Raw genomic sequence first — 24013 nt, 5'->3', positions numbered from 1 at the left:
GGAGCGTGTTCCCTGCCTCTAATCGGCGATTTCTTGATTCAGGAGTATCAAAGTCACTGCTGGGGAAGGCAACATAGAGTTTGCACAGCACACGAAGTTGCCAACAAATTAATTTAGTGCAAGCTAAGGGGGCCGCTGGCCCAGTGCCCTCCAGGGGTCAGAGAGCCTGTCGGATTCATCCCAGGAGTATAAAAAAAAGACCTCAGCCTGCCACTTGCATGAGGCAGGAGAAGAAAGGGCTTTACCGTTTTATTAGCTGTGTAGCCCTGCCAAGTTGACAATGCACAGTCTTTGCGGGGATGTGCATATTTCACTAATATGCATTAGTTAGAGACTAAGTACTTTACTACCACACAGTGTAGCTGCCCCACAGTTCTTCCTCGCAGTGAAAAAAAAACGATTTAACTTGAAGAAAAAGGGCTGTCTCTGTCTCAGGAATGTTTTGTTTCTTCCTGCCGCACCAAGTCACGGAGGAAAATTTCAATTTAAGGCCTGAATGTATATGAAAATGAATGCGGCCTAATTTCCCTAATGTGTTTATACAGCCGGTCTTTCTGACCTTTTTGGGTCACACATTTCTTCCGTCCTGTTAGTGCCAATTACTCGTGCTATTAACCATTCCCCACCTCCTCAACTTGTAGAGCTGTAGTGGTGCAAATAGCGAAATACAAGTCCACCCCCACCCTTTCACTTACCTGTGACCTAAAACTGCATGGGGTGCTGGCTCAGTGATCACTAGATAGCCGGCGCTCCGGAGATGTCAAAGAAACAACTGATTGCTGGGCAGGGGGCAAGTTCGAGGGGGGGAAGAAAGTGACATCAATCGTTCGGCAAATGTATTTCCTCAAGCAGGGTGAGCCGATGGGGGTCGTAGTGAAGGCAAAAAGGTGAAAGGGGATGTGGCCCAGAATTTCCCCCGCCTATGAGAGATTAATTGCCCAGCAGGTGTTAATGTGACCAGGCAAACACCGCAATCAGGAAGAGGGGCCTGGCAGGCAACCCTGGACTGGAGCACGGATTGTCGAACAACTCTTGGAATCAGAGAATCCAATTTGGTTGTATTTTTCCGCTTCTATTTATAAATACAGACAGAAGAAAAATATTTTTCCGTCTGTATTTATATGTAAAAATCGGTTTAAACGGAAAACCGGGAGCCTTATATATAATGAGGGAAATCAACCATAATACTTGGTGCACCAGCCGACAAACAGCCAAAAGTATTCAGCCCTCACACAGACTTGTCATATGATCTATCCTTCGGGGCCTGGCAGATGGTGATTCAAGGAAAAATAAAACTGCTACCTGCCAAGTCCGCTGAATTACAAGATAGAGACTCCATTAAACCCCGGGCAAGGGTTGGTAATTATGAGGGAAATAAACAGTAAAAAAAAAACTGATGCTGCGCAGCAGACCCTGAAACTGTCAAAGAAATCGGCTCATACAAAGACCTATGACAGTGGCAGGAAACCACTGCACTTGCAACAGGCATAGCAAAAAAACGAAGAGCTACCAAAAGTCTACAATATAAAATTGTCCTTACCTCGAAAACCTCACCTCCTGTCTTCAATCGTGTGCCGCCTCGTGAGTGCCTGTGAATAAGGGCACTGACTGACTGTAGACTTAGGTCCCTGCACCCAAAAGAACGGCACAGTTAGTCTGAATTGTGCCTAACATGAGGCTTTACCAAAAATTACATTGCCAGGTAGGGACCTATTTCTGCACATACAGCCAGCGTGCTGAGGGATGCGTTAAATTATGATGGGCTAAGTTAGTTTTTAAGATTGTAGTTTATGATCTGGGGACCGGGGTGGGGTCAGAAGCAACTCTGCTGCGTGCCGAAGTAGCTTGGTAATTGAGGGCACATACTACTACAGAGGGCCATGTGCAAACAACATTTAACATATCAAGTTTCAAGTTTGTTTATTTATGATAACGGAACTCAATTGAGGTCCACATAATAATTCAATAAAAAGACAACAAGATTTCTTAAAAAAAAATAAGAAAAGAAATTTACATAATATTAAATTATCAATATAATGGTAAGAAACATTTAAAGAAATGAAACAATTTAAAACAAAACATTTCGTTCGGAGGATTAAGCATTGCTTCAATAAAATCAAAGCAGTAAAAATACCCAATTGAAGGCACATAGGTCTTAACCATTTGCCTCTAAATGCCATAAGGGCCGGACAAACAAAAATAACATGGTATTTATCCTGGGAATTAGAATTACAAAAATTAGATATCTGAACCACCATACCATTTGGACAAAAGACAGTTCAGGGGAAGTAAATTATACCTTAACAAAAGGGTAAATCGCCTAACTCCATGAGGGAGATTCCAGCATATGTATGGCTGGGTTTTTTTTATTTCACAAAATTTACCAGTAGGGAACATTCCGCTCTTAGCTTTACTTGTCCCACTATCTACTCTAAAACTCAAATCCCAAGAGGCAGACTTTAAGGATAACTTTAATTGGGCAGCAGATAATGAAAAAAGGCCTTGTTCATCTAGCTGTAATAGTGTAACAGCCTGTCGGAAATTCCTTACAATTGAAGAATAAACATTAAAGGAACCCAACAGCTCATTTTTTATTAGGTACCTCAGTGTGCCAGGCATTCCTCCAGCAATATTGAAAACCCAACTCACCACACTCGCAGCTGCCTGAGCCCAAGAGCTACGCAGACCGAATTCTCGTCGTAGCGAAGACGTAGAATTTGCAGTATTTACAGAAGCTAGGTTACGTAATATTTTTCCTTCGGTAGAATCCAAAAAATTCCAACATGCCATATCTACTATTTCTAGTCCGTAGATTAGGGATGCAGGGATTTTTGCTCGGAAAACCTCGAGCAATATGGAGAAATGCCTTCTACCTGTCGCTTTGTAAAGAGAGATAAGACTCTTCCCTTGAGCAAGGGCTTTCCTGCTATTGTTCTCAGTGTGGGTTTTTTCACTTAAATTGCTCGTGACAATCTTTCCACATTTAACATATCCCATACCGCATAAGCTTGACTGCAGTGCACGGATAGTTAGCGCTTAGGCAGACTTACTTATTCCTGCATCTACACTTATTGTAAGGGGGGACTGTTTCCAGGGATCGATATTTGCCTGTTCTCGTCTGTCCCATTAGTTGTCCGAAATCTTTCTTACTGAGCCTCCCCTGACCTTGAAGGACAGACACAAGTCTTCTCGGGATCTGGAGAGTGACTGTGCACCATAAGCCACGACGAGGAGTCTCCAGCAGCCTGTTTTTACCGGTTACAGCACTGCATCCTGGTGAGAGGCCCAGGCGGTGGTGCGAGTAGTGATGGGCTTCAAAACCAAAGTTACAAACATAACTTCCGCCCGTCCCCTTATTGACCTAAGTTCTGACTCAGGCGGGAAATTGGAAAAGTTGCGAATGCTTGGTGCTGCAGCCAGTGAGAGCACAGCTCAGCCAGCCTGGTCGGCGCAACCAAAACCACCTTCTGGCAGATGAAGATACACCGGCGCAGAACAGTGCAGTAGTTGCACTGCACAGAGTAGTGCAGTCTGTAACACATTGTGGGCTGCCCGAGCAGCGCGCTTCTGCGGTCAGGGCCATGCTTTGTTCAATGAGCGCCAATAGCGGCACTCCCATCTTATTTAGTCTGCAACTTCAGGCGGTGCTATAAATAGGTGACTTCTCATTTTGGTGCGGTGATGCGGATCACCACACCAAAATGTATTAGTCGAACGCCTAATGTGGGATTCTTGGCAGGACTGCCCCTTCTCCCTTCATGCCCCCACAACCTGCCGTGTTGCTTCACTGCTTGCCTCAGCCACCCATTCGCTTAAAAAAATAAATTGTGCAGGTTTTTTTAAATCCCAGTTACCAATCCAACTTGGATCTGTAGTGGTAATAAAAATAAGTTTGGGACACATGTCCATAAAACATCCAAAATCATGCAACATCCTAAAAAACAAGACCTAGACTACAACCAAGAGCCAATGCAAACTTAAAATCCCTACTTGATAGAAGGAATATAACTTGCAATTCCCACTGTAACATCGTATAGCTGCATTTCAGACAATAAGCGATTCCTTCCCACCTAGAACGTATCTGATATTTAAAATATAAGGGTCTTAGAAACTTTATACGAGCGACCTTATAAAAAGTACAATCCAACAAGATGTGCCAGACAGAACATTGTGTGTTAAGAGTACACACTCAAACCATTATCATTACGTAACTCATTACACCAAATTACTAGAGAAAATAGTGTTACACTCCAATCTTATTTTCAGAGTTTCATTATGAAGCGGAGTCCAGCAACTGAAACAAGTAGGGAAATATATCATCCAGGCCATACGTTAGCCATGTAAACATTATGGATAGTAAACCTTATGAATGGGAGGAAGGTAATATCCTGCATATAGCCCCATTTCTGGGTAGATTTCCCTCAAAGCTTGTTTACAGGAGAAAGAAGGCTATCTTTCAACTTCGAGATCTTGTTCCCAGTGCCAAACATACGTAACTGGCCCACAATCTTTTATCGGCGCAGATTTCTTCCCTGAATAATTTAAAGAATTTTTTTTTTTTTTAACGCCCCCATCCTGTCCTAGCTTATTTAAAAACTTCGGCGTGCGGTACGTAGCCAGTATGCACCAATGAACAGAATTCAGTTCTCCTTGCATACCCTGAACCAATGTGCCTTGGGACAAACATACTAAGCCCTTGAGGACTGAACTTTCTACCATGTCCCAATTAAAAGAAATGTTGAGCGCAAGAATTTCAGCACGATACATGACAAGATGCAGAATTTGCCCATAACAGCCTTTCATAAGGGGAGCCAAAGGCCAAAGATAGCCCCCCCCCCCCCCTACTCCTGATTGAACATAGCCAAATATTTGGATTTACCAGAGCCCTAGCTCTCGTGCTCCTCATATGGGTGTCCCACTGTAGATTCCTAGTAAGTGTGAGCCCCAGATATCTATAGGAGTCTAACCCTTCTACAGGTGTTGAGTGCTAGACTTGTTTGAACTTAGAAGTTCTTTTCCGAAACACCAATATTTGTCTTCATTGTGTAACTTTACTATAAGTATGTAGTGAATCCAGTCTCTTTTGTAAATCCAGAAGGTATAATCTAGCAAGATTAAATCGTCAATATACGGCAAGCATGGGATGTGCACAACCCCCACGTTTGGAAAGAAAGAGTTGCATAATTTAAACACTAAGTTTAGATCCGCTAGAAAAAGATTAAATGAGGTTGGGGCCAAGTCACACCCCTTCAGGAGACCATTATAAATCGGAATCCTCCTAGACTAGCATCCAGAGCTATCAAACTCAACCTGTGCCCAATTATTATGATGATGCAAAGACTTGATCATACTCAGTATGATTCTCCACACATTGAGCTTTTCCCAAATTACTCCCCTCTCTACTTTGTCAAAGTCTATGTGGAAATCTATAAAACATGAATACAGCTTTATTTACTGCCTCAGATTTCTTAATATTCAACTATAATGCAAAGCTAAAATCCACTGTGATGGCCCTCACGAAATCCCTGCTCCAAAGGAACTCTTGCTGTAAAGAATGAACAGCTGCTAGAGCCGATCTGTAACAATTCCCAGTCCTATGGCATCCCTTTCTCAAAAAGTCTTCTAAAAACTTGCCAACTAACTTTACATCATCTGGATCCAAGTCCCTTTGCATGCACCAGCGTATCCGTACCTTCCATGCTCCTCTATACCTCTTCCTTGTACCTGAAGCCCATGACTCACTGAGTAATCTTGAAGCTGAATTCGAAAGCCATGTTAATCTTCCTGAATGCCTAATATCCTCCTAACTAGAAGGTTGAGTGAACTAGACTACCAAATGGTGCTCCTTACTCTCTGCCTAATAAAAGACCTTTGTATGACATTATCAAATATGTCCTCTATGGCTAATTCCATCACTGTTGGAAACCATGGCTGAGTTTTACAAAAAGTAGTAATTAGTACTAGCTGACATCTGTCTTCCTCTGTTGACAGTCACAATGCCCTTAATGGTTTTTAGGTCTCGCCTGGCATTGCAGCGCGAAGCGCTGTCGCCAGCGATACTTATTGTGATTGTGTTCGCTACCAAGTGATACAGTCCAGTGCACGCGCTGACTGTGGTCTGTGGACGCGCTTCGCAGACGCGCTTACACACACAGCCAGCCCCATCCCCGCTTTACTTAGGAGAGACGCGCGCGCCCCTCTCTGTTTTCGCTCTGACTCGGCCCGCTCTCACCTGTTGTGCTTCATCAGCGCCATTGGGTGACACAGCTTGTCCATTTCGCTGTGTTAGTGGGCGGCCGGGGGCAGCTGAATGGCAGTGGCGGTGACCGGGTAGAACGGGGAGAGTCGAGTCCGCCTCTGCAGGTGCAGCGCATCCGGCGCCGGAAGTTACCCGGACGTGTGTGCGTCACTTCCTGCAGTGCTCTCCGCCCGGCTCTACCAATACAGTGGACACTTGAGCTCCGAGGCTGCTGCGGTGAGTAGGACTCTCCGGGGGTCTGCATCCTCCGCAGAGGTGGGGCTCCCCTTGTTTTTGAATAGGTTGTATTTCAAGCATTTTCAGTCTTCTGGGATTGTAGCATTAATAGTGCAGAGCTGATATGGCGGGGTAAAAAAAAAGTCGCCCACTTCTAATGTTCTTTAATATTATCACATGGCTGTGCACATCCGCGATTCTATATGCGTCATCACTGGTTGTTCGCCATACTCCGGTTTTAGTTCCAGCAACGTTCTGTTGGATGCTACTTTCGGAGCTTCCAATGCACAACTTGCAATACAATGTTTTTTGCATGCTTGATCCATGTATGACTTGAGACTCTGTTTTGCCTGTCGTGGCCGTGCCCTTCATGTGTATTAACAAATTGCCAACATTCTGATATACTTTGCTTTGAAAGGCTGTAGATCTATAACCACTGAGATACTTCGTGTTGTTTTTTAAAATGCCATACATTTCTCTTGGGCTCTTTCTAGCTGAAATCCACTTCTTGTGCCACGCGTCTCCCCTCATTCATTTATAACGGCGGTACCTCAATGCTCTTTTAGTTGGTGTTATCATTGTACAGTTCGATCGCCGTTGGCAGCACGTTTTTTCTTTGTCGACTGAAGATTAGGTGGTTTGCTGATCAGTAAGTAGTAGACTACGGGCAGAGAGGGCCATTTTTAAAATACGCTCTCCTGGGTTATTGTTGTTGATTTGTAAATAAAGGAAGATGGTCAATGGTCTGCTGCTGGGGTTGTAAGAACTCCACAACTTTTCCATATAGAAAGTTGCTCATGAAAACGTAGTCAATGATTGATTTTTGGCTGAACAGAGTACATTTGTGTCTAGCAGGAGTTGCCTCTTGCGCAGACCTCCGGCACTGAGTAATTAGGAATGATTTTAGAATATTACTGGCTAGGTCCCTAGGTAAGTTGGGATTTTTATCAGTTGCCAGGTTGTGGGTGTTAAAATCTCAAGCTATTATCCCACAATTTGGGTAGTTGGCAAGTATGGTTGCCAGTTCTCTCATTTTACAATACAGGGGGCTTTCCTTGCAATTCAAATACAGGTTTAACAATAGAATCGCTGTTGGAAGCCCGTTCAATTTCAAACCTTGCAGGTGCATAGCCCATACCATGTCTGTACATATGGGGAATTTTAGTGCTTTTAATGCTGCAGTCTGACTTACACAGATGGATAGGCCACCGGACAGCCTCCCAGATAGATTTTAGCTGGATGTTGGAACGCCACAAAGCCAGGGATTGACAGTGATGACATTAACGAGGTTTCCTGTAGACAAAGTGAATCCCATCTGCAGGAATTACAAACAATCATGGTTGTTTAACGTTAGTTTATGCCCAAGTACATTCCATAATATTATTCTCAGAGCATTTACCATTCCACATGTTGTTGGCCTATTTGAGCCTTTGTGCTAGGAACAGTTTGGTTGAAGTCCTCCCAGAATAGTTGCCAGCCAGCTCCAATCTTTTGTGGGGTCTGCACCCTTTAATCCCTCAGTAATTTTGCGCCCGTCAAAGCGTATTCTCCGATTAGAAAATGACATAGGAGCTGCTGCTGGCATCGTACCCCTTAGTATGGACATTCTCTGTGACTGTGTTGTTTTTGCATTAGATTGATCCAATAGCACATGCAGGTATTTTTCTGATTAGAGTTCCTGTATATGAATCACCAAGTTGGCATGTTGGACCTTTGCTGCTATGGCTATTTGAGCTAAGGCACTGGTATTCCATGTGACTAATGTTGATTCTTTTGTTGCGCTGTTGCTCGGGACCGTAAATTCTACATGTGTAAGATCTTTTGTGTTGAGGTTTGTTAACTTTGGAATGTGATGGAGAATTTGTCAAATGTTTGCCCTGTTTAATAAGTTCTTGCTTCCTTTGGATATATATTCGGGGGTAAATACCGTGATGTTATTACTCTAGGTTCCTTGTACCATGATCCCCCCCTCCCCCCCCCCCCCCCAATTCTTATACTGACTGTGTGTCTTTTCAAAACTTTTATTGTAATTGGGCAGGTACACACCCACGGTAGACCAGTTCCCCATGGCCCATTTATGTTTGTGTGAGATGGCATTGAACCCCGGTGTCCTCAGTGGATAGTACGCCCATTTGATCCTGCTTTCTTGAATACCGCGCCGTGTCATTATTTGTTCCAATTTCCACTGGGGCGAGATAATGAGACTTCTGTAAGGCTTGATTCTATCCCTCCTCCTCCTCATGACTTACTCCAGTATGCAGAGTTATCTGCATGGTCGGCATGTTTACTGTCTGTTCATTATCAGAGCTAGTGGTGGGCCTCGGTGTTTGGAAGATTAGAAAAGCTTCTGGGACATAGTTGTCTTTGATTGGGAAGCGATATCAGGGACAGCCTTGGCAACGGTGCTGTCCCTGATGCTCTAACCACGACTGGAGTTCGTTTGCGCGCCAGCGCTGTTTGTTATCTTTAGCTTTCTTCTTCAAACGTGTTTTTGCTCTTCTAGATAGAAGATTGCACGTCTCTGTGGTTTCCTCTAGAGGCACCATAGGTGCATTTCTGCTAATTGGGGCTTTGCCAAATGAAGTCAGATCTTTTTCAAATTGGTTGCAATGCCTCGTTATAGCCAGTTGAGACAAGGTGGGGTGGTGGGGGGTAATCTATTCCTGCTATGGTGGCACAAATGGCGTTTGTAGTGGTAGTGATGGTTGGCCCTTCTTCCAGGGGTGAGGCAAAAGCCCTGTCCTCTATGTGCTGGCCCCACTGATTATATTCGACAGTAGCCTGTATTTTAGTTCTGTAATCAATTATAAGAAAACCTGTGATAGTGAGCTTAGTTTCTCCACTATTGGGAGACATGAGCACTTTGTGGTTTGGCTATTTATTGAGTCCAGTTTGCCCTCCATTTTATCTATTTTGTCTGCCATCTCCGTTATAGCTATTGCTTTCGCCTGAGTCGTGTCTATTTGGATTTCCACTTTTTACGTCTGCAATGTGAGAGCATTGATTGCCCAGTCAGTGTCGTGTTTATTGAAGATACAAGGGAATTTTGTTGAGTACACCCAAGCTGGTGTGAATACCTGGTATTTCAAGATGGAAGTGAACAGTCCGGGTCCCCCTCTATGCTGTTTTCTTCCAACTCTGGTGGTGGGTGGGGGATATGAAGGAGGCGGGTGAGATTCTGGTTAAAATTAAAGAGCCACATTGATGAAGGGGTTTGTGTCGGAAATAAGTTGATGTAAAAGCAGCTTATTAGACCGTGGAAAAGTTCATCATTCCTTCCATCAGCATTGTTGATGTTAACTTGGAGACGAGGGCTGATAATATTTCAACAACTTCTTGTTGTTCGCGTCCGTGCCCCTTTTTCTAATGCTGATGATATTTCAATAGCTTCTGGTTGTTTGTGGCCTTGCTCCTTTTCTAGTGAACACTGTCCTGAGGGCCAATTAATATCAAAAGACTGGGCCGAAGGGAGTCTCCACTGTCCAAGTTTCCTATGTGTTGGGTAATTTGTTCCTGTCCCTGTGCAGCTTCTTGGAATTGATCTCCCTGTTTCTTTGAAAACAGTTGGGGTAATGCTGTGTTATAACACAGCTCCCCCTTCGTGAGCGCTCTTAGCGGAGAGAGCACTGGGTTAAAATGCATGCAGATTGTCGAAGTATGAAGGGCAGGAGGTACCGCAGGTGTTGACTCACATAGGGATTGTATATATTTGATTAATACTTGTGTAGGATGGATATTACTGGTGGATTTTATAATCCCTGGTCTCCTTTTTGTCATTATCCGCTTCCGTCGTCTGTTTCAGACTTACTTACTTTGTATTTATTGAGGCTGTTATTATCTTGTAACTTAAAAGGTAGTTTTATAGATCAACTTGCAAGTAACTGAAGAGTGCTTTTTAGGTCTCGCCTAGTGTTGTAGCGGGCATGCGCGACTCGCTCTGCGAGGCATATTGTAGTAGGTTGAGTATTACAAGTGGAGTTGAAGCCCCACCCCTTGTTGTCATTGACTTGCGTCATCGTCCATGCTAAAAGCTGGCTTTCGGTTGTAAATGAGGCTTCTTAGTTCCTCCTTGTTACCGCCTTGTCTCTTTTGGGCACAGCTGGACTGTATCTTTTACTTGCGGCGTTACTGTTTCCTTTAACTAGTCGGTAAGCACTGCATTCTTTTTCATTCTGCATTGCGCTTTCATTTTAGGTGTGTGACATGGCGCCACGGCGAGACATCACGTCCTGCTGCCAGAGCAGCTAGTTTTAATTAAAATTGACACAGTGGCGGGCGCCGCCCACAGCCTCCTCCCGCCGCACTTTAATTGAAGTGCATCTCTTTTGTTGTTTACTCTGCACGCAAACAGTGTTTTTTTTTATATTGAAACTAACACAGGAGCTGTTGTCAATTTCAATTAAAAACAATGTTTGCGTGCAGAGTACACAACAAAAGAAATGCGCTAGTGTGCCATATTAAAGCTAAGGCCCCCTCTCTCCTTCAGCTGCATGCTGATTAACACACGCACAGTGGGCAGACAGCTGCTTTTTGTTCCCCATTTCCCATGATCATACTTACTTCAGAGGTTGGCTGCGGTGCGGCTACTCCACCTTCCCAGATTGTCTGCATGGCGCCCCGCAGAGGCCAAGAGGGTGCACGAGGACAAGATATAAAACACTGAAATAGGGTTGTGCTGGTGACAGACAGAAGCACGGCACTCTCAATATATATCGCTCTAAAGGGAGGGGCTGTTGGACAGACTCCTCACAAATGAGAACAGAACATATTAGGAGTCGAAGACCAGGAGGCTGGCTATTGATTGAGCCATAAAATGTGTGCTTGGGAAAGAACCGCAGGCTCCTCCATCTCTGATGGTGTTTTCTTACACTCCAGATGTCAAGTTTTTGGCCACAGGCCTACCCGCCGCTCTGCCTTGTCAGCGCAGGGTGAAGGTGGTAATTGCTAGTTACACCGCCGTGAGTTACTGACCACTGCAGGGTGAGTGAGAAGGCAGAGAGGGTCACACGCACAAAGCACCGGCTGACAAAATATGCCTTCAACTGGGGAAGCCTGCCAATTAATAAAGGGAGCCGAGCCGGCATTCTGAATTGGCTCTAAGAGCAAGAGCCGAGTCATCAAAATATGTGGCATGTAAATCGTGCAACAAAATTCAGGTTAAAAATATGATGCACTGTTAAAAAAAAAAGACTGCCTTGAATACAGAGAACAAATTTGTTTTAGTACATTTGATTATATCACTGCACTTTATAGAAGTCGTAGACTATAACAAGCTTTTGCAATGCAATAGGTCTTGCATTTGCAAGACTTTGAGCTACTGGCATTCTAAATAGCAAACCTTTTATCTAAGTGTTGGTTTTTGAAAACAGATAAATAAAAAGCATTGTCATTTACAATGCCAATTGCTTAAAATTTCGCAAATGCAAGACCTATTGCATTGCAAATGCTTGTTTCCACTTGCAGCCAAGACTCTATATGATACTGACTCTGTTTTTTTATTAGTCACCAACTTTCATATGTCAGTAAACCTGTGAATGTTTCAGCTTAGGATTCTCTGGTTGTGAGAGGGCTCTCCATTCTATGCATAATTTACCCAGTATTCCCTGTCTTGCGCGCCCTGAAAATGCAGCAAAGGGGTGAACTGATTATTTAACGTAATTTGATGGAAAGGAACTGAATACTCTAATTGTTCAAACACTCTTAGAACAGACCGACCGATTCAGAGTTCTCAATTTTCTAGCTTTCTTGCCCTTAATGTAGAATATCCAATAGCAGTGTACGTGTCTCCGGCACCAAAGTAGTGTTGATCAAGCAGGGCTTTAATTATTTTGTCCTTTTTTTAGTTCTCGCCTAGGCATCGCGTTTGCGATGCTTTGGCGAGATATAAAGTATATACCATTACAAATTAAGGGTTTGATTAAGAGTTTGGTGAATGCAGGACGCAGATGTCACTTCTGTCCTAGTTAAAGTCGATTGACAATATATTCAGTTTGGTGGATATCCTGCACTGATCAAATCTAAATCCTTCCCTCACTGTCATACTGTGCTCCAGGGTTACCACTTTTCGAGTTATGTAACCCTTAACAGATAATGATTTAAGGAGTTAATTAGAAAAATGCTACAATGTGCAGCCAAAATGTGTTTCATGGCACTTGACACCATCTCAATGTCTTGTGTAGGAACTTAAAATAATATCTGAATCCATTTTTTGACAGTTGTGTATGTTTGGTTAGAAGTATAGAAAATGATTGCTAGGGTCTCTTGCTCCTATGGTTATTTCTTTACTCATGTTGAGATCTTGATAAAGCTTTCCACGACTCTATTGCAAGTAATGTTGCTTTTTCACTGGTATGGTCACTACTCCTGCACAGGGTGGTCAGTCGTGTAACCTTGTCTGATGTAGACCTATTGTAATACCGAAAATATAACCTTAGTAACTTGGGAAGATTTTATAATGTGTTTGTGTGTTCTTATGTGAAGTACAATTCTCTTGTATAATGTATCTACCTGTTTTTTATCCCAATGCTATCCTCCCGTCCTAAGCCTTTTTGTAAACCACCCGCCAATCCTGTAAAGCACTCTGATACCTTCATGGGTCTAGTTCGCGCTCTATAAAACTTTAAAATAAATAAACACTGGTAGGTGGGGGAGTCGGGTTGATCTTTAAAGTTAGCTGGAACTTTGTGCAACTTTCTATTGACAACACCAATGGCATCGAGCTCATGTGGTTTTTCCTGATCAGCCTCAGTAGACATTTGTTCTCTGGCTATCGCCCGCCCGGTGCAGTCAACCCTCATTGACAGAATTTTATTAATAATTTGTTTAATCTGGCACACTCATATTCCCACTTGGTTATTGTAGGGAATTTTAACCTTTGGGCTAATGGAAACAATGGGTCAGCACTTAACAACCTTGTGCAATCTTGTGAGAATCTGAACCTACGACATCTGGTATTGGATCCAACCCACCAAGGTCCACCTAAGAAGGCATGGGATACACGTATACCCCTACCTCGACGACTGGCTCGTAAAGGCAAGCTCTTACTGTGAATGCAAACACATCCAGCAGGTCGTACAAACTCTAATCCAACTGGGTTTCTCAATCCATTGGGGAAAGTCGGCAATAGACCCAGAAAAGGTGATGATATTCTCTGGGGCAGAGATAGACACCGTACAAAGCAAGGCATTCCCCAGCAGAAAGAACTTTAGCAATACTGAAGGAAACCAGTCTTTACTGCAAGGGGCAAGTTCAGACGGTGAGCAAGCTAATGAGAATAATGACGTCATACATACACCTGGTCCCAAATATTTGACTCTACCTGAGACCATTCCAGGAATGGATACAGCAGCAATGGTCACAGACAACAGGGAGTTGGTAAAATCTAGTGGTTGTCACACACGCAGCGCATCAGGAAATAGCGTGGTGGGACAAGGAAAACATATCACAGGGGAAACCATTTACACAGCCAACTCCGACAGTGACCATCACAACAAACTCCTCCCAGCTGGGGTGGGGCGCGCTCATGAACAAACTCGAGGTGAGGGGAATATGGTTGCAGCAAGATGCGGTCAAACACATAACTACCTAGAACTAAAAACTGTGTTCCTAGCCTTAAAAGCCTTTCAGAAGGAGCTATACGGAAACAGGGTGTTGATCCAAACGGACAACACAACCACCATGTTCTACATCCACAAACAAGGAGGAACACAATCTGTAGCACTATCGGGCCAGCACAGGAAATATGGACATGGGCCATTTCACTAAGAATAGACCTACTATCAATACATCTCCCAGGGAATGACTATGTGGAAGCAGACTCAGCAGACAGATGTCAGCATCCCACGAATGGGAAATCAACCAACAGGAAATAGAAAAACTATTCCGGAAGTGGGGTACACTGCAAATAGACCTATTTGCAACACAACCAAATGTCAACACTTCGCATCCAGACAAAAAAAAACATCCGTCCCAAGGGAATGCGCTATGGATAAGTTGGTCAATGACATTTGCTTATGCTCCCTCCCAAGTAGTAAAAACATTTCTAGAAGGAGCAAAGGGAATCTCACCTCCAAACAATGCCAGCACCACATGGAACCTTATCGTAGTGCTAACTCAATTCATGAAGGCACCATTTGAGCCTATTCACAAGGCTACACTGCACATTCTCACGCTAAAGACGGCATTCTTGGTAGCTATCACATCACTATGAAGAGTAAGTGAGTTGCATGCGCTAACAGTTCAAGAACCCTACCTGCGAATACACAATGATAGGATTGTAGTGAGAACAGACCCACACTTCGTGCCAAAGGTGGTGTCACAGTTCACATCAATCAAACAATTCAAATACCTAGTTTTTTCCAAAAATCAGCTATAAGTACAGAAAGAACGCTACACACACTGGACGCCAGGAGTGCTGTAGTGCACTATATAAAAGGACAAAGGAGTGCAGAAAGACAAAGCAGTTCTTAGTTTCCTTTGCCGGCAGTTTTTTGGGACGACCAATGACCAAAAATACCATTGCACAGTGGATTGCACAAACCATACAACTCTGCCACAAACAGGCAGGACAACTGTTACAAGGAGCAGCTCATGCGCACTCAACAAGGATGAAAGGAGGAACAATTACGTTTCTAGTGAACACACCTATTCAAGACATTTGTCAAGCTGCAACATGGTCTTCAGTGCACACGTTCACTAAGCACTACTGTGTAGATATTTGAACTACGGAAGCACAAGTGGGACAGCAGGTCTTACAACACATATTGCATAACCAGACCTCATCTTCCACCCAGCCACCACAATAAGGACAAACCTCTACAAAGTCTATGCACAGCATAGTGAATCAAGAAAGATTCACGCTGCAAAACGTATAGTTTCTTACCCATCGGTGTAGTTTTGCAGCTTAAAGCCTTTCTGCATTCACTAGCAATCCCACCCTCCTCCGCCAGAAAGATGTGAGACAGGAGGAAAGGGATTAGAACTGGAGAAATACCTTAAAAGATAAAAGGAAGAAGAAAAATAACACTAGAAGAAAAAAGAATCCGAAGATGGCCACCAGGGCCACAAAAAAACAAGCATTTACAATGCAATAAGTCTCACAACTGCGAGTTTTAGAGCTATTGGTATTGTAAATGGCAATGCCTTTTGAAAAATTAACAGTTATTGTAATTCATAATAGTAATTTTCCACCAGTACCATAACTATCACTATTATTATTATTACTATCACCACAGAGTAGTAATAATTATAGTGGTGGTTATGGTACTGGTGGTGGTGTTAGTACTGGTGGTGGTGGTGGTGTTAGTGGTGGTGGTGGTGGTGTTAGTACTGGTGGTGGTGGTGTTAGTACTGGTGGTGGTGGTGTTAGTACTGGTGGTGGTGGTGTTAGTACTGGTGGTGGTGGTGTTAGTACTGGTGGTGGTGGTGTTAGTACTGGTGGTGGTGGTGTTAGTACTGGTGGTGGTGGTGTTAGTACTGGTGGTGGTGGTGTTAGTACTGGTGGTGGTGGTGTTAGTACTGGTGGTGGTGGTGGTGGTGTTTGTACTGGTGGTGGTGGTGGTGGTGTTTGTACTGGTGGTGGTGGTGTTTGTACTGGTGGTGGTAGTGGTGGTGGTGGTGGTGTTTGTACTGGTGGTGGTGGTGGTGGTGGTGGTGTTTGTACTGGTGGTGGTGGTGGTGGTTTTTGTACTGGTGGTGGTGGTGGTGATGGTGTTTGTACTGGTGGTGGTGGTGGTGTTTGTACTGGTGGTGGTGTTTGTACTGGTGGTGGTGGTGGTGTTTGTACTGGTGGTGGTGGTGGTGTTTGTACTGGTGGTGGTGGTGTTTGTACTGGTGGTGGTGGTGGTGTTTGTACTGGTGGTGGTGTTAGCACTGGTGGTGGTGGTGTTAGTACTGGTGGTGGTGGTGTTAGTACTGGTGGTGGTGGTGTTAGTACTGGTGGTGGTGGTGTTAGTACTGGTGGTGGTGGTGTTAGTACTGGTGGTGGTGGTGGTGTTTGTACTGGTGGTGGTGGTGGTGTTTGTACTGGTGGTGGTGGTGGTGGTGTTTGTGGTGCTGGTGGTGGTGTTTGTACTGGTGGTGGTGTTTGTACTGGTGGTGGTGGTGGTGTTTGTACTGGTGGTGGTGGTGGTGGTGTTTGTACTGGTGGTGGTGGTGGTGGTGGTTGTAGTGGTGGTGGTGGTGGTTGTACTGGTGGTGGTGGTGGTGGTTGTACTGGTGGTGGTGGTTGTACTGGTGGTGGTGGTTGTACTGGTGGTGGTGGTGGTGGTGTTTGTACTGGTGGTGGTGGTGTTTGTACTGGTGGTGGTGGTGTTAGTACTGGTGGTGGTGGTGGTGGTGGTGTTTGTACTGGTGGTGGTGGTGGTGGTGGTGTTTGTACTGGTGGTGGTGGTGGTGGTGTTTGTGCTGGTGGTGGTGGTGTTTGTACTGGTGGTGGTGGTGGTGGTGGTTGTACTGGTGGTGGTGGTGGTTGTACTGGTGGTTGTACTGGTGGTGGTGGTTGTACTGGTGGTGGTGGTTGTACTGGTGGTGGTGGTGTTTGTACTGGTGGTGGTGGTGTTAGTACTGGTGGTGGTGATGGTGGTGTTTGTACTGGTGGTGGTGATGGTGGTGTTTGTACTGGTGGTGGTGGTGGTGGTGTTTGTACTGGTGGTGGTGATGGTGGTGTTTGTACTGGTGGTGGTGGTGTTAGTACTGGTGGTGGTGGTGTTTGTACTGGTGGTGGTGATGGTGGTGTTAGTACTGGTGATGGTGGTGTTAGTACTGGTGGTGGTGGTGTTAGTACTGGTGGTGGTGGTGTTAGTACTGGTGGTGTTAGTACTGGTGGTGGTGGTGTTTGTACTGGTGGTGGTGGTGGTGGTGGTGTTTGTACTGGTGGTGGTAGTGGTGGTGGTGGTGGTGTTTGTACTGGTGGTGGTGGTGGTGGTGTTTGTACTGGTGGTGGTGGTGGTGGTGTTTGTACTGGTGGTGGTGGTGGTGGTGTTTGTACTGGTGGTGGTGGTGGTGGTTTTTGTACTGGTGGTGGTGGTGGTGATGGTGTTTGTACTGGTGGTGGTGGTGGTGTTTGTACTGGTGGTGTTTGTACTGGTGGTGGTGGTGGTGTTTGTACTGGTGGTGGTGGTGTTTGTACTGGTGGTGGTGTTAGTACTGGTGGTGGTGGTGTTAGTACTGGTGGTGGTGGTGTTAGTACTGGTGGTGGTGGTGTTAGTACTGGTGGTGGTGTTTGTACTGGTGGTGGTGGTGGTGGTGGTGGTGGTGTTTGTACTGGTGGTGGTGGTGGTGGTGGTGTTTGTGCTGGTGCTGGTGGTGGTGGTGTTTGTACTGGTGGTGGTGGTGGTGGTGTTTGTACTGGTGGTGTTTGTACTGGTGGTGGTGGTGGTGTTTGTACTGGTGGTGGTGGTGTTTGTACTGGTGGTGGTGTTAGTACTGGTGGTGGTGGTGTTAGTACTGGTGGTGGTGGTGTTAGTACTGGTGGTGGTGGTGGTGTTTGTACTGGTGGTGGTGGTGGTGGTGGTGGTGTTTGTACTGGTGGTGGTGGTGGTGGTGGTGGTGTTTGTACTGGTGGTGGTGGTGGTGGTGGTGTTTGTGCTGGTGCTGGTGGTGGTGGTGGTTGTACTGGTGGTGGTGGTGGTGGTGGTGGTTGTACTGGTGGTGGTGGTGGTGGTGGTTGTACTGGTGGTTGTACTGGTGGTGGTGGTTGTACTGGTGGTGGTGGTTGTACTGGTGGTGGTGGTGGTGGTTGTACTGGTGGTGGTGGTGGTGGTTGTACTGGTGGTGGTGGTGTTTGTACTGGTGGTGGTGGTGTTTGTACTGGTGGTGGTGGTGTTTGTACTGGTGGTGGTGGTGTTTGTACTGGTGGTGGTGGTGTTAGTACTGGTGGTGGTTGTACTAGTGGTCTACATGGATTTTTATTTCATTACTTATGCTACTGCTGGAATATTTTTTAACAAAAACAAACCTTATCATTTGCAATGCCAATAGCTCAAACTTTTAGGAATGCCAGCCCTATTGCATTGCAAATGCTTGTTTTATGTTGCAGGCATGAGGTGCATCATCTACTTCCCAAACTACAATCTTAGATTTGTAGACACTCGTAACAGTCCAATGGTAGGAGGCAGTTGTTCAGACAGTGTAAGGCTAATAGCTCACACAACTTTGCATTTTGATACCTGAAGTTTTAAATTACAATAAATGTAGTAGACCTCAGGCAGGAGACTTGAGTTACCAGTAACTGTGGAAAGAGCAGTAACTTTAGAAACTGGTACTTTATTTCACCTTTTCCGTGGTGTGAAGGTTACTTAACTGTTTTATTGCGCTCGTATGGGCACAGTGGGGCTTATTTACAGGTCACTTGTACCGCCGGTGCTTCACTTTTTATGTGGGGGAAAAAGTGACGCGGTGTAAGGGGCTTGTAAATAAGCTCCAATGTCCAGTTTCTTTGGCTCTAAAGCTGCTTTGCTGATCTGGTTCTCTGGCTCTAGAGCAGCTCTGCTGACCTGGTTCTCTGGCTCTAGAGCAGCTCTGCTGACCTGGTTCTCTGGCTCTAGAGCAGCTCTGCTGACCTGGTTCTCTGGCTCTAGAGCAGCTCTGCTGACCTGGTTCCCTGGCTCTAGAGCAGCTCTGCTGACCTGGTTTGTAGACCTCTAGAGCAGCTCTGCTGACCTGGTTCTCTGGCTCTAGAGCAGCTCTACTGACCTAGTGCTCTGAAAGAAGGGTGGGGATTGTAATCAAATAAGATTGCATTGCGACAGCCCCCTTGTTTCTAAATGTTGGACAATGCCCCTGGTAATTCTGGTGGGTATAAACAGACTGTGTTTTTGAAAGTGCAGAGGAGATCTTTTTGAGGAAGTAGAGGTAGGCAGAGCGGGTGCATATGTTTTAGCAGAGCCTGTGCATATGTTTTGTCCTCCGTGCAGAGAGAGGGCACAGAGTGCGTGCATATGTTTTGTCCTGCGTGCTTAGAGGAAGCAACGGAGCAGAGCCATATGGGTCCACATCTTGTTAAAGCCGTACATGCACATCTGCTGTGTCTTCAGCTAAGCTGTTAGACGCACGTGTGCACATTTTCGGTCTTGAAAGGGTGCACATATCCTGTCCCCCTTCACCCACCAAACCGACAACAATAGGTCTCGTTAAGGCGACCAGCGCATGCGCTGCGTTGCTAGGCCAGACCCAAAAATAGAGCAAAAAAACAATAATTCCGGACCCAACCACTAGATGGCGGAATAATGCACAGCATTGTGAATCCAAAAAGTCTTCAAGCTGCAAAACTACACCGACCGGTAAAACTATACGTTATCATGCATTATAGCCTCTTATTAAATGTCTCTATGACAATTTTGCTGCTGGGGTTATGAACGCTGCTGTGTCTTAATCTTGTTCTTGATTCCTCTTCGTATTCTGCATGGACCCTTGGTGTCCTGCTTTTTCTTGGTATCTTTTGTTGTGTAGGTCCTCACTTATGTGAGGACTGGGACGAGGAGGGCTTAGGTGGGGTGGGGGGGTAATGTTAATGGTAATCTTCATTACCCCGATTAAGGTCCTCTTCGTCCCAGTTCTGTTCCCTCCCTTACGCTTTGGTTGTGTCTGGTCTTGTTACTAACCAACATAGCAGTGGGCGGGGAATTATATAGTAAAAATTTAAAGAATAAGCGTGTTTTAGATGGCCTGTCGGGTGGGGGGGGGGCACCTCACTTCTGTAAGGACTGGGACGAGAAGGACCTTAATCGGGTGATGGAGATTATCGGTAAGTAACAACACATCACAGCTTCAGTAGTGGCCCTCCACAGTGCCCATATGGTATTGCAGTGACACAGTTCTTCTTAACATTACTGGTTAAACACGGCATGTTTAAGCCAGCTCTGGGAGCCAGACTGAACCTTGATAAGGCTACAGCCAGTGTGCTAGTTGAAGGATAATTGTCAATCCATGTTTAACTTTAGAGTAACACTGTTCCTCTGCAGTTATTTACCTATATTTAATATTTTTTTACTTTAGCAATGCAGCGTGACTACAGCCAAGGAGCATATGGAGACCAAAATCAATCTTCAAACTTCTCAAATGCATCTTATGGCATGGAAAATAATGGTGACAGGTATATATTTATATATATATGTATTAGTATCCTGTATGCATTTTTAAGCCCTTAGACAGTTAGTCTCCCAGTTTAGTCTGACTTGTGTTTGAATCATTTGCACTATATATGTTGGTGTCTATATATACAAGCTTACAGTAGACTAATTGTTATCTATACAAATTTGTTGATAATTTGGGTCAATGTTTCTGTAGGGACAAGATGAAAATGTGTACTGTTTTTTTTCTTCTCTCCTCCACTCTTTGTAGCAGGAACATTTTTAACAACTTTGTTGCTTGCTTACCTTCCCTTGTACATCGATAACATGCAATTCATTCAAAACATTTAATTTAATTTCAAGTACTTTTGTGTGGTAACATAAGTAAAAAATTACATAGACCCTTTAAAACTCTGGCACCTCATGCAACAACTATTACATAGCTCTATTCCATTTATGGTTCAGGTTAGATCTGTACACAAGTATTCCACTTAGTCAGAAGGTTTTCTGTATCTTCTCATAATGCCTCAATTGTCATCAATATATTTCAATGACTGAATTCAAAAAGTTTTTTTTAGTCCCAAGTGGGTGTGTTCTTGGAGAAGTGTACTGTACCAGTCCCTTTAAACAGGGGGGGGGGGAGAGGGGTAGAATTTTTTTCAATGGTTACATTTCAAAGTACAAGCTTTTGAATCCAGCCAAGTCTTTGCAGACCTTTTACGTTATCATGAATTCTCTTACAGGCGTATTTGAGAAGTTGTCCTAAAACTCATGGAAGCATTTGAGCTAGAGTTTTGTATTTGGATATAGTTGTGTGATATCTTTACTGGAGACCTAAAGCCTCCCCTCTTCTAGATCTCTGCCTCCTTTCCTAAACATTGGATGTTGAAATGGTCTGTGCATACAGTGCCACACTCTGTCGTAAACTCTGTGGTCTGGAATACCCTTCATGAGATGTATACATTTTTTGTGTAGTGTTGGTAACATGTGCTAGTAGCTATTAGCCCTGTATGAGCAGAATGTCTGTGCAATTCTGACTGATATTGCTTGACTAATGTAGAATTGATTAGATAAATTCCTAACTACTAATTTGGCAGTAATGGTACTACTGGTACAAATCACAAATCGTCTCAGTTGCGGTGCTTGACCCCTGGGTTTCAACTACCTAAGAACCCCTTCAAGAAACACATCTATAAGCAATAAAAAAAATTGATGGGAAGCACTTACATTTCATACATTCTTTAATCATTGTAACAAATCAAAATTCTGTAAATGTTGGTATTGGTTAGTTAAATTCCTACCTGCAATTCAGGCAGGTGGACAATAACCTGCTCCTGATGGACCAGAATTTGAGTTTCCCGACATGGAATATAAATAATCAGATAACCGTTCTTAAGGGTGCTTAGTTTTTCTGCTGTTGAACATTAGTAACATTTTACCAGACTGAAAGAGAACGAGTGGACTTATTAAACCAGCTCTTACTATATTGTGCTGGTGCTGTAATCCCACTAGCTAGCATTTTGTTCGATGTAACCTACAGACTGCTTTAGCTGTTTCGCCAGCCTCCTGTTTTCCCCATAAAGATATCATAGTAAAATACACTAAAACATACTGGAGGTTTCGGTCAGCCCTCTTAACCGATTCTATTCGAGTATCTCTCAAATTTTGTTTCTGCCCAACTTTCCATACACCACACACTACCTGGGTAATCCAACTAAAGCTAATGATTCTCTCTACTCTGGGTGATTGTTCGCTTAAATCTGTGTTCAAGTTCGTCACTTTCCGTTTAATGTGGCACAGTATTTTCCGATCCATTCTACATTCCTTAGCTTGTACTTTTAAAATTAGCTAATTGGTCTAAAAAAAATTAGTTTTCTACGTTTACTGTAATATTTTTCAGGAAGTGAAAATTTTTATATTTATAACTATTCTAGCCTGAAAACACAACTTCAAGGACAACTCCTGTTATATGATAAGACCACTAAGCTGAATTTTATTTTTCCTGTTACTCTTTCAGTGCGTGTTAACAGTATCCGCTGTCAGGCTGTACTCCCCAAAAGCAAGACACTTGTATTTTCCATGGAATTTACACCGGGGGAGGTTTAGCACAAACCTTTTTTAAAAAAAAGTACTGATCTCCTTTTATAAGGTCACGTTTTCAGGTGCGAGGTCTGGGCCTAAATGCTGTTTGAGGCCTCTTTAAGGCCATTTAAGAACTTTTAGTATAGCCATGTTTAAAGATATACTTGTTGACTACTGTTAGTTTTGACAATGTAGGTGGAATTCCCAGCCCTCTTCAAGATGTGCATATAAATTGTTTGCAATGATATATTTAACCCAATGTAGTTGAAAATGTGAGCTAATAATTTGCATTTTAAATGTTATAATGCCAGTAAGCTTACTTTTTTTTTTTTCCCTCATTGCAATTTTTCTAGGTTTGGACCTTATGAGTCTTATGACTCCAGGTCTTCACAGGGTGGGCGAGATCTTTTCAGATCTGGCCATGGTTATAATGAACCCGAACAAAGCGGCTTCGGAGATAGTTTTGATGATGGATATAAGAACTCCTACCGGAATAGCGTTGACTCTTTCGGAGGTAGAAACCAGGGCGGGTCTAGCTGGGACTCACGTTCACAAATGAGACCTGGGTTAATGGATGACAGAGGAAGAGAAAGTTACTCTTCCTACGGCAGTTTTTCTTCATCCCAAATGAAGCCTGCACCTGCAGGCTCCCGGGGGAGAGGAATGCCTGCTTATCCCGAAGGTGCATTTGGAGGCAGAAGCTTTGATGCTTTTGGAGGACCGCCATCGGGAAGAGGTCGTGGCCGTGGAGTAAGTACAGAATCTTTTCAGATTCTTTTACTATAGTCACTTTAAAACATATCCTTTAAAGACCAGAACTTTAAAAAATGGAATGTACTGTTTTTAAACTTGGTATCTTTTGAAGGGTCTTACAGCATAAGCAAATCTTCTTCTTGATTCTAACTTTGAAAACAGTATGCCTGTTTGAAAGTACAAAACAAATTGAAGTGACAAGATTCATCTTGTTGGTCAAATTTGTACATAAACAAGTGGTCCGGAGGGGTTGAGTATCTAGCTAAGTGGGAGGCTGTTGTAACGACCGATCAGTTGTTACAAAAACCTTTTGAAGTTCTGTGTGAATTAAAGGTCTAATTTCTGGTTGCCAAAGGGAAAGGCATACTAGTGTCTCCATTCTGAACTCTTGGAGCACTGTTTTACCATATGGTGGACTGATGCTTTACTGAGCATCAGCACCACAAATTTTTTTCAATTCTGGCTAACCCTAATTCAAAGTAGAATGTTAGTACCATGATTTCCAAGTACTTAACTGTTAAATATGTTTGTGTTGTCAGATCTGCAATATTTTTAACAGGAATGTTCCTAGTGTACATTCTGACATTTTTCTTCTGTACAGTTTAGCAGCTTTTCTGAAATGTACATTTATGTT

General features: G+C 43.9%; 1 protein-coding gene across 2 annotated transcripts in view; it reads left to right on the top strand.

Annotated features, from left to right (window-relative positions):
- The window catches only part of LOC147747490 (DBIRD complex subunit ZNF326-like), a 190267-nt gene that overhangs the window by 6661 nt on the left and 159593 nt on the right, over window positions 1-24013 (top strand). For both annotated transcript variants that reach the window (XM_086953956.1, XM_086953955.1), the window contains exons 2-3: window positions 20471-20567; window positions 22980-23376. In XM_086953956.1, the coding sequence (XP_086810082.1) occupies window positions 20473-20567; window positions 22980-23376 (492 nt within the window). In that variant the 5' untranslated portion in view covers window positions 20471-20472. The remainder of the gene's footprint in view (window positions 1-20470; window positions 20568-22979; window positions 23377-24013) is intronic.

This window comes from Lissotriton vulgaris, chromosome 1_1 (assembly GCF_964263255.1).
Source record: "Lissotriton vulgaris chromosome 1_1, aLisVul1.2, whole genome shotgun sequence".
Lineage (NCBI taxonomy): Eukaryota > Metazoa > Chordata > Amphibia > Caudata > Salamandridae > Lissotriton > Lissotriton vulgaris.
Note: the sequence above shows the minus strand (reverse complement) of the source record. Positions and strands in the feature narration are given on the sequence as shown.